The sequence below is a fragment of the Hakea prostrata genome, chromosome 3 (genome assembly GCF_041222555.1).
Source record: "Hakea prostrata isolate BN-2017 chromosome 3, UWA_Hpros_2, whole genome shotgun sequence".
Lineage (NCBI taxonomy): Eukaryota > Viridiplantae > Streptophyta > Magnoliopsida > Proteales > Proteaceae > Hakea > Hakea prostrata.
Genome location: NC_142602.1, coordinates 58,684,873 through 58,695,759, shown reverse-complemented (window position 1 = coordinate 58,695,759; position 10,887 = coordinate 58,684,873). Strand labels below are relative to the sequence as shown.

The following is a 10,887-nucleotide window of genomic DNA, read 5'->3' as shown; positions in this document are numbered from 1 at the left end:
TTTACTCTCATTTTACTGTTTGGACCATGCCCAAGGTGCTGCAACCTTGCAAACACCTTGCCATGAGTCTTCTATACCTCATACATTGATGTTTTCCCCAACCTTGCTATGATTTACTTACCTCTTGATCATTAACCATGCATTTCCATGATTTTTTGCATACCAACTTACTTTATTTACCAAAACTGAGATGAAGCCTATGATTAACCTAATCTATACCTTGCATATGATTTCAATATTGCTCCTAAGTTATTCCCTATCTAATCCATTATGTTTTCCCCCACTTTGTATTAACAGTTCCTTTAAGTTTTAAGTTTTTCAATATCAGTAATAAGAGGCTGAAACATATTTTACTTCTCCATCATACCTTTAAAAGAATTGCAATAATCTAAAGTGACTTATCACCTTGATGAAACTGAAATGTCTTCTAATAAAAGCTATAAATATGAGTCATACTTTTTGCTTGGGAATATGTCTCTTGTAGATCATCTCATATCCTCTTTGTAGTTTTATGAAATAGACCATTAGTAGCAATTTAGGCTCCACAACCAAATTTTAACAATTGCGTTATCTTCAGTCCAACCAGGTAGGATTTGTCAGATTTAGTAGGAGGTTCACTCTCAATGAACTTAGGCTTACCCTTTGCAAAAATGTAAACACGAACTGCTGTCAGCTGTAACTCCCAGAACTTGAAGAAGGATATTAGAAAAATTCCATAGCACAGAATCAAATAGGTTTTTGCATGAAAAAAAAAAAAAAAGGAACAACACCAGATCTGCAAAATGGATGAACTGCTAAAAATAAGGTAATAGATTTGTAGAATGCAAAAAACAATAGATTGAAACAATCGTTCAAGTTCCAAGATAAGTAGGAGGTAAGAAGTAGAATAGATTAGTTTATATACTCATTTAATCTAACATAAACTTAATACAACAATAGGTGGCCACGAACCAAAAGTAAGGAGTCACTGAAAAAGGACTTCAACAAAGATCATCGAAAAAAGGACTTCTGCATAGAACACTGAAAACAACCATGTTTTGATTCAATAAAGCTTAATACCGGGTTAGGGAACAAACTTTAATCAACCAAAACAATAGTTGAACTTGAAAGAGAATGAAGAAGAAAATAGAAGAGAAGATGAAAAAGAAGAAAATGAAGAATATACAACAGTGAGCTGCAATTCTAGCAAGAGCAGACTAGAATCACAACCTTCTTTATTTATAAGGGGTCATTGAAAAAAGGACTTCAACAAAGATCATCGAAAAAGGACTTCTGCATAGAATACTAAAAGCAACCATGTTTTGATTCAATAAAGCTTGATACCGGGTTAGGGAACAAACTTTAATCAACCAAAACAATAGTTGAACTTGAAAGAGAATGAAGAAGAAAATAGAAGAGAAGATGAAAAAGAAGAAAATGAAGAATATACAACAGTGAGCTGCGATTCTAGCAAGAGCAGACTAGAATCACAACCTTTATTTATAATGCTGCTAGGTTGAATTACAGCTTGAGAAGCAAGTTAACTTATTCTCTATAAAAATAAGAGCAAATTGCACTGGCACCCAAAAATGGAGGCTTTAAAGCACTGACACCCCACTTTATGTTTGAAAAACACAGATTTGAAAAACCCATACATCCCAATTCATTATTTTATTCTGTTAGTGAAACATTTAACCCACTATTTTTTTAATGCCAAAAATGCCCTTACCAAAATTTGAGGAGAAAAAAAAAATCTTACAACAATGTCTTCATCAAATAACCTTTGTAGGGGGAAGAATGTCTTTTTTTTTTTTTTTTGGTGGTAAATGAGAATAAAATTTCTTGGAAGGGTATAATAGTCTTTGTGATAATATAATAACCATCAAGAAATGAAGTTTCAGCAAATTTCACCCGAAATCTAGCGAAATTCGCTGAGTTCGCCAAGGACTAAAATTAAAAATAGGGCGAAACCGATATTGACTAAAAATCGCAAACTGGCGAAAATCGCCCAAAACTTCACCAAATATCTCTTTCTTTTGTTTGAAAACAAATTTTTGGAGGTAAAAATTAATTATTGAAAGGAGTTGCAAAAAAGAAACTCAGAACTGAGCGAATTGTTTGATCGTCGAAATGAGCAGATTCCATTTTTCCCTGTCAATTCATTTTCATGCGAGTATGTTGAGTTCTCACGATGCTTCAATTTTTGGTTCTGCTTCATCTCGCTTGCTCTTTAGAGTTCTTCAAATCCTTCTTCAAATTTTTTAATGTGAGCTACGATGGGTTAGAACTCTGGCGACTTCCATGATTCCGTCTTCAAGAAAAAATGAAGCAGAAGCAAATTTCTAAAATAGGGCTTGGGTTTTATCAAAACCCGTAAAGCTCTCTCCTTTTTGTTTTACATGATTACATCAAACATAATTAAACCAGCTGTCCAGCTGTCTCCCTTTTGTTTTAGCATTAAAGTTTAAAGGCTCTGGTCAATGTTATGACACATCACACATCACACCTGAGCACAAATACTATATAAAAAATTAATAAATGACAACTTGCACTGGAAAATGACGGTAATAAATGACGTTTTGCACTGAAAATTTCGGTGAATCGTGGATTCGTTAGTTTCGGAAACCAACAAAGGCCACACCTTGCTAACCATTTAAACATAATAAGACTTATGTGTTTTTCAAATACAAAGTAAGACAGTGCTTTAAAGCCTCTATTTTGAATTACGGGTGCAATTTGCTTTAAAAATAAATTAATAGTACATGTTACAAAATCAAAAAATATAAAGTATTGAAAAGTAGAAAGTTTCAAAAGAGGAATGATTATGAAATTAGAAACCATATGAAAATAGACACTTATGCTATTTTATTTATTTTTTATTTATTTTTTGGTAATGACACTTCTATGCTGTCTAACTCTTCATTAGCAATGTTTACCAAAAAAAAAAAAAAGTCTTCATTAGCAATGAACCAAGGAAAATAAACGACTTGAGCACCAAGAAAGGCTATCCAATGCATGTGTACCCTTTGGACCATGCGTATTCTCAACCCAAGTAATTCTCAGCATTAAGCCGAGTCGTAACAAAATAAGCTACATTCAGCATGCTAGGGTAAGGAAATGAAGAGGGTGAGACAGGCACGGATGAAGCCAAGATCGAGCAGAAGAAGAGGCCAAGATTGGAGTAGATGAGGCCATAGATGAGATCTTTCAAAAAAGAAAGAAATCAAATTATCTTAACACACCAAAACAGAAAAAGCGCAGAAAACACAACTTTGAGCAACAAAACAACGTGTGCAAAACACTTGCTGAGATTCGCAGACCAAGAACACAGATCTGAAGTTTCCAGATTGCTTGAGGCAGACAACAAAATCGCTGGAATACCTCCAAGAAACGGTAAGAACAGATAAAAAATCATGCGCAAAACATGTATGGATGAAGAAAAAGCTCAGATCAAATTTGAAGAAAATGCAGATCTGATCTGAAGAACTCAGATCTTGAAGCACTCGAAGAAGAAAGCTGCAGATCTGATTTCTCAAGACAAGAAAAACTGAGATTTATTTTGCTAAGAAAACTAGAAACTTCGTGCATGGAAAATCTACTCTGACAACCTGACTGAAACCATGTGAAGTAACGTGTTTTGTTAAGGTAGAATGTAGAATACAGATGTATAAATATACTCAATACATAGCCGCGTGTCATGTATGACTATGCATATGAAGTACATAATGCCTCCGTAGTTATTACTGTGGAAGTTATCAATTCAAGACTTTAAAACAAGCTGGAAACCTGAATTCACCTAATTTAAGATATCTTTTAAGCTTATCAGTTTTTTCATGGTGGTTGTGCTGAATGCTTCAGATGGATACGCCCCATTGTGAACCGACAGATTTTGAGCAATGACTCGCATGGAAGGTCGTGATTCTGGATCTGTACTTGTGCATGCTAGGGCAATTGCAAATGCAAGAACCACAACTCCTGCCAATTGACCCGTTGGAGGTGGGATCCTTTGGTCCAATGCATCCTTCAACAGCAAGTCATGGTCATTAGTGGACGAAGAGGATAGAGAAGACATGAGATCTTTTGGGTGCCTCCCCATCATCACTTCCAGTGCTACAATGCCAAAGCTATAAACATCACACTTTTCTGTGATTCTCATTGTAAATGCAAGCTCTGTGTCAAGAGAACACCAAGTTAAGGATTACCAATGAGTAATCTTAAATTGAATAAAAACCTAAACATGATACCTAAAAAGAGAAAAACAAAAAGTACCAACTTTTCTAAAATACATGTCCAAGCAATGGCATCAAGACTGAATGTGTGAAAGCATTTAAATTACAGTTAGTCAACAGGATCGAGACCTTATTTGTTATGAACATCTAGAGAAGCAATAATCCCATAAAAGGACCGAGAGAAATAACCTTTAGTCAAGAATGGCAGAGATGAGAAACAGAGAAATGTGAAGGTTTAGGTTACCTGGAGCCATGTAGCCATAAGATCCAGCCACTGCTGTCCAGTTGGATGAACCAGGGTTCAACAGTCTTGCAGTTCCAAAGTCTGCAAGCCGAGGTTCCAACCCTGCTTCCAGCAAAATATTATTTACGGTTACATCACGGTGGACAATTGCAGGGTTGCAGGCATGGTGTAGATATGCAAGGGCATGGGCTACCCCTTGGAGGATCTTCACCCTCGTCACCCAGTCCATTTCTCCTCCCCCTTCCTCCCCATAAAGAACATTTCTCAGACTACCCTTCTCAACATAGTCATACACCAAATACATATTACCCTTCCAAGAGCAAAATCCATACAATTTAATGATATTCCTGTGCCTGACATTTGTTAACATATAAATCTCATTCTCAAAACTTTGCCGGTTTATTGCAAGAATGTCACTTGAATCCGACATGTTCAGTCTTTTAACGGCAATAAGCTGCCCTGATGCCAGTACTGCTTTATAAACACTTCCAAAACCTCCCTTTCCAATAAAACAATTCTCATGGAAATCATCAGTAGCTTTCACAATGTCGCTGAATGTGAAATTTTCTCTTCTTCCCCATATATGTGACTGATGGCGCTCATCATATTCGGTTGTTCCAACATTTTCATCCTGTTCTCTTGATTTCCTTTTCATGTTTACAAGTCGCCCCCAGATGACAGCTCCTAAAAGGATAATGCTGATTACTGGGACAATGATGGATATAAGGACTTTATCATAGTTGTTGGATCCTCTGTGCGCAGGACTGGAATTACAAGGTGACAATCCTTTTGCATTTCCACATAGATCTGCATTTCCAATGAAGGCCTCAGCTGGTTGTTTTTGGAAAATTTTACCATTTGGTACCTCGCCTGTCAACTTATTGTAAGAGAGATCAATCACTTGCAAACTATTCATGTTGGACAAAGATGTTGGGATTCTGCCTGAGAGGTTGTTCCGGGAGAAATTGAGGTTCTCCAACGAGGTCAGCTTCCTTAGATTAGAAGGGATTTCTCCTGAGAGAGAGTTTCTGCTCAGATCTAGAAATGATTGCAAGAAAACCAAGTTGCCCAACTCAGGTGGTATATCACCTGATAATCTGTTGTTACTTAAGTTCAACTCCTGTAAATTAATGCAGCTTCCAAGTACTCCAGGTATACTGCCGGCTAGTTCATTTCCTGCAATGTCAAGGTGCCGGAGCTCTTGTAAACTTCCAATGCTCTGGGGGATCACTCCAGTTAAGTGATTGTAACTCAAGTTAAGCTTGAAGAGCTTGTTTAGATCTCCTAGTGCCGCTGGAATTTCTCCCGTCAGCTCATTCGAAGACAAGCTTAGGTCTTGTAATTGGGTCAAATTTGCAAGTTCACTAAGAATCTTGCCAGAAATTCTATTTCCATCAATGTGAAAATAAGTTAGACTGAAACATTTTCCCCAATCTGGCGAGAGCTGTCCAGTCAACTGATTACCGCTGAGATCTATGAAAACAAGATTTGGGTGCACTCCAAACACCTTCGATATGTCCCCAGAGAATTGGTTTCCTTCTAGTCGGACTCTGGACAACCTCGAACAATTCCCCAAGCACTCTGGCAGTGACCCAGTAAAATTGTTACCATCTGTTGTCAATGTTTCCAGGACGAATCCATTGCATAACCATGGAGGGAGCTGACCAGAAAAGCTGTTGTCCGAAAAGCTTACGTCAGACAAAGAGAAACTATTGTTTCCAAAATCCTGTGGAATGGTTCCGGAGAAATTGTTGTGATGCAAATAGAGTAGCTGCAGACTCTTTAGGTGAGAAATGGTGTCGGGTAGCTCTCCATGCAATTCGTTGGTACTGACGTCAAGCATTAACAGAGATTTCAGGTTTCCAATCTCTGGTGGGATTGTACCAGCTAGACTGTTTTCGAATAGAGATAGGAGTTGGAGCTGTGTTAGATTCCCCAATGTTGCAGGAATGGGACCCGTAAACATGTTATCTGAAAGGTCTAGCTGTACCAAATCTTTGAGGTTCCCAATCTCCGGGGGGATCGACCCAGAGAGATGATTAATAAAGAGATAGAGTAAGTTGAGCTTTGTCAATCTGCCAATCTCTTGTGGAATCTTACCAGTGAAGGAATTGTTCTGAAGTTGCAATGAAATCAATTGTACCCAGCTAGTTATAAAGTAGGGTGAGATCTCTCCAGAAAGCATGTTCCCGGACATACCCATATCAGATATCTTATTGAGATTTGAAAGAGATGGAGGTAAGGTTCCATTGAGTGAATTTAGTGAAAGGTTTATGAAGGTGAGGTTGGTACAATAGCCGAGTTCATGAGGAATTGTAGAGTTCAATCCAGCTTCCGAGAGATCGAGTTTCTGAAGCATTCCAAGTTGGCCAATAGAAGGAGGTATCCCACCTCCTAATGAATTTCCAAAGAGCTCCAGAGTAACAAGATTGGAAATTGAACCTATCTCATTTGGTATTCCACCTTCAAATAAGTTGGACCCCAGCCGTAATTCTCTGAGTGAAACAAGCTTGGATAGGTTTACAGGCAGTGGACCTTGAAAGAAATTTTGAGTAAGATCGAGATATTCAACCTTTGTTAGGGTCACCAGTGAGTCGGGCAAGGGACCTGTAAGGTTGTTCTGTGACAATTCGAGGTGAGTAAGATTTGGGCAGTTCAAAATGAAAGGTGGGAACTCAGATGCAAGTGAGTTGTTAAATAGAGTGAGGTACTTCAGTTGTGGCATGCCAGAGAATTCAATTGAGTCCGGGGATTCAAGATGGTTTACACTGAGGTTCAGGTGCCATACCTTTTGAAGATTGCTGATCTGATGAGGAATTGAACCCACAAGATTGTTATTGCTGAGGTTAAGGATGCAGAGCTCTGTCAACTGTCCAAACTGAGGAGGGATGGATTCATTGAAAAAATTGTTGCTCAGGTCCAAGAAGATGATGTTGGAGAGATTGCCAATGCTGGATGGAATTGATCCCATGAGATTATTATGGCTGAGATCCAAGTGGGTAAGACCTGGCAGTGCTGCAAACTTGAGTTGGTCAAGTGTTCCATTGAGACCCAACTCAGGAAGCTTTATCTCTGCTACACTTGCGGTACTGTAGCAGGCAATACCTGTCCAGTTGCAGAGGTCCTTGATATTTGCAAGGGACCATGAATTGAGAGGAGGAGAAGATAAGCTGTCCTTCCATCTGATCAGAGCTTGAGCCTCTGATATTGAGGACGTTGTTGCGTTCAAAGGAAGACAGAAGAGAAGAAGTTGTAGCAAAACAAGGACTCCTTCAGTTGATGACATTTCTGTTGGTCTATAGTAATGCTTCATCATTCATTGGCTTTATTTAAGGCTTACTTCATTTTGGAGGGTCGTGCTTCAGACTGTGCAGCACTGAGCTTCCTACGGTTGGGATTTAAAGCGTGGTCGACCACCCGTTTTGTTTTATTTTTTATTTATTTTTATTTTATTTTAAGTTTCAGTCGGTGTAGATTGAATCTTGACCATCAAAATTGATCTTCACCATTCATAGCTCAGTGCCATGCATTGATTGCACAACACTGAAGCCAAAAGCCATTTTGTATCCATCCAGGTTAAATTGCGTGAAAGATGGTTTAAACAGAGAACAAAACAGTGGAAGTCCGTTGTTGAGTCTTCAGCTTTCATTAGACTTTGAAACAGAGACCAAAACAGTGGAAGTCCGCTGTTGAGTATTCAGCTTTCATTAGACTTTGAAACAGAGACCATTAAACTTTGAAATGTCGTTGATTGTAACTTGCAACGGTCACACCATGTATGGGTAGAGATATTCAAGCAGAAGTAGCCCTTTGAGATTTATTTAAAAAAGTACATTTGGTAAGAGAGTTCTCTGCTAGCATGGAAGCCAATGAAATACCCATCCTTCATGATAGCTGGAGAATCATTTTGCTTCATCTCATGTTTGATGGACAAGTCTTTTTACCAGGTAGAAAATATACAAAACTTTAGCCTTTCTTGAAACTATGATACGGGAATTTCTCTTCCTACTTATGTTGATGTTAGTATATCATCATCATTAAAATAGCAAATCTTATTGTATTCTCATATTGAAAACATACTGTCACCATATGTTTTTTTTTTTTTTTTTGGGTAAACAATACTTCATTCATTAAAGAAATAAAAGTACAGACACACAGCTGCATGAAAACACAAGGTTCACACCGAACCAAGGAGCGGAAAGCGACCAAACTGTCATCATATATGCAATAGATAGGGTCATCCTGAGTAAGGGATGGGTCAAGCCCAATATACCTTTAGAAATAATACTGCAACAAATACAGCACCAAATAAGCACCAGCACCCACATAGGGGAACAAAATATACGCCTCAAAGGCGGACACTTAACACGCCTCAAGGGCGGACAGACAACACAGACAACATGCCTCAAGGGCGGACACAAAACTCGTTCGGTTGTTGTGGTAGCATCAAAAGTGCGGAGGAAGGTCGGACTTGCCATCCGGCTCTGCCGTAGAGGCGTACCTATCAAGCTTGCCGCAGAATAACTTGGATCCAGATTTGGAGTTAATCAGCGGTGTGCACCAACGATCGTTGCAACCAAAGAGTTTATTGTTATTTTAAACCTAAAACTAGAAAAAAAAAAAAAAAAAAAAAAAAAAAAAAAAAAAAGGAAAAAGAAATGCTGCAAACAGGGTGAGAAATCGGCCGGAAAAACAAAAAGATCTAAGCCAAAAATAAAGCTACAGATCTGGGTGTCCGATCAAAAAGAGAAAGAGGGAGAGAGCGGATGAGGAAAGGAGAGAAAGGAAGGAGGGGAGTAGATGAGGAGGGCTGAAAAGGAAAATGAAATACCAGATCTGGGGATCTGGCGTTCCGCGCAGGTGAGGAGAAACAGGATAAGGGAGAAGAAGAGGGAAGGCGGAGACGGAGAGACGAGATAGGAGAAGGAGATCAGGATGTGGGGAAGAGGAACAGGGGAGACCGGAGATGGAGAGGCGGAAGAGGAGAAGGAGATCGGATGAGGGGAAGTGGAACGGGAGAGGAGAAGGAGATCGGGAGAGGCGGGAGAGGAAAAGGATATCGGATGAAGGGAAGAGGAACAGGGGAGGCGGAGAGACCACTCAGGCGAGTCTCTCCGCCTCAAGCATCGCGATCTGGAGAAGTTGCAGAGCGGCGGAGCGGCGGTGGGAGAGTTTACTGTCACCATATGTTAATGGCTTGTAAATGTCGATACAAGAACAGTATGGTATGATATCAGATTTTTGGTATTGATTTTTTGTACTGTATTGATAGAATGCCGTTTGACATCTTTATCAAAAATTTCTACACAAGCAGAGCTTGGAGGGTGCAAAATTTTCCATGTGGTCCTACAGAGAGACTTATGATGCCTTCACCTCAGCCTTGGCATCAATTCAGCACCATCAGTCTTACGAAACAAAAACTATATAAGCAGAATGACTTTGACTTGGAAAGAAACCCCTAAAAGGAATGTAGAAACGTGAAAAACTCTCATGATCATAATGACTTGGACTTGGAAACCCTTAAAAGGAATGTAGAAAGGTGAAAAAGTATCATTCATAATGATTTTGACTTTGAAAGAAAGTAAAAGGAACACGGAAAGGTAGGAGTTTCCCAGATGAGAGTTTTCTATTCTCAATAGTTATGGTTATTAGCTAGAAAAGGTTGCAGACAGGTTGGTGTCTCGATTTCTATTGGGATAAAAAATTTCAGTTGGTGGAATTCGACAAGGGTTCAACAGGAACCTACTTCTCAGATCTTCATTGTCTTGGACAAGGCTTAACACATCCAATAAGTCCTCTCCAATGGTGGAGCAATGTTTGGTGCTCTCACCTAGACATTGTAGCCATGCTTAACAAACCACACACCCATCCTTGGCCTCCGGAGGACGCGAGCACCTTACTTAAAGTCAAATCATTATTATCAAACTCAACCACTACAGGTTTCTCCAATACAAGCCTTTCGCAATGGTTTACCAACTTAGAGAAACAAGCCCCGCACATCTGTAACTCTTTAGGACATCCCACTAGAGACGTTATATACTTATCATAAATATCTAAACAAACTTTTGATGTTCTCATTAAAAATAAATAAATTATTATGGTTGTTAATTAACAATTTCTTGGTTTCAAAGATTTGAAACTTTGGAATCCACTTTCAAACTTCATGTTATAGACTCTATTTTACAGCTAGATGGTGAACTTTGGTCTTATTCATTGATTTTTTAGTAAAAGACCTATTTTGACGGTCAAGACTCCGAGTATACATTTTTCACTCCTCTTTATTTATTAAAGGAATTTTATAACCAAATGATTTAAATTATGATGATAAATGATAGAATAGAAATTAAGGCATTATTTTCTTGGCTCTCGCATAAGGTTTTCTAGTATTTGTTTGAACTGCTAGTAATTTTATGGAGGCCATTTTAAAATAGCATT

General features: G+C 38.6%; 1 protein-coding gene across 1 annotated transcript; it reads right to left on the bottom strand.

Moving 5' to 3' along the window:
• Nucleotides 1-3,566: 3,566 nt before the first annotated feature.
• On the bottom strand, nt 3,567-7,738 carry LOC149022619 (uncharacterized). Its single transcript, XM_089147314.1, has 2 exons — nt 4,453-7,738; nt 3,567-4,149 (listed from the first exon to the last, which is right to left on the bottom strand). The coding sequence occupies exons 1-2, from the start codon at nt 7,736-7,738 to the stop codon at nt 3,776-3,778; spliced, it is 3,660 nt and encodes a 1,219-aa protein (XP_089003440.1). The 3' UTR covers nt 3,567-3,775.
• Between the last annotated feature and the right edge of the window lie 3,149 nt (nt 7,739-10,887).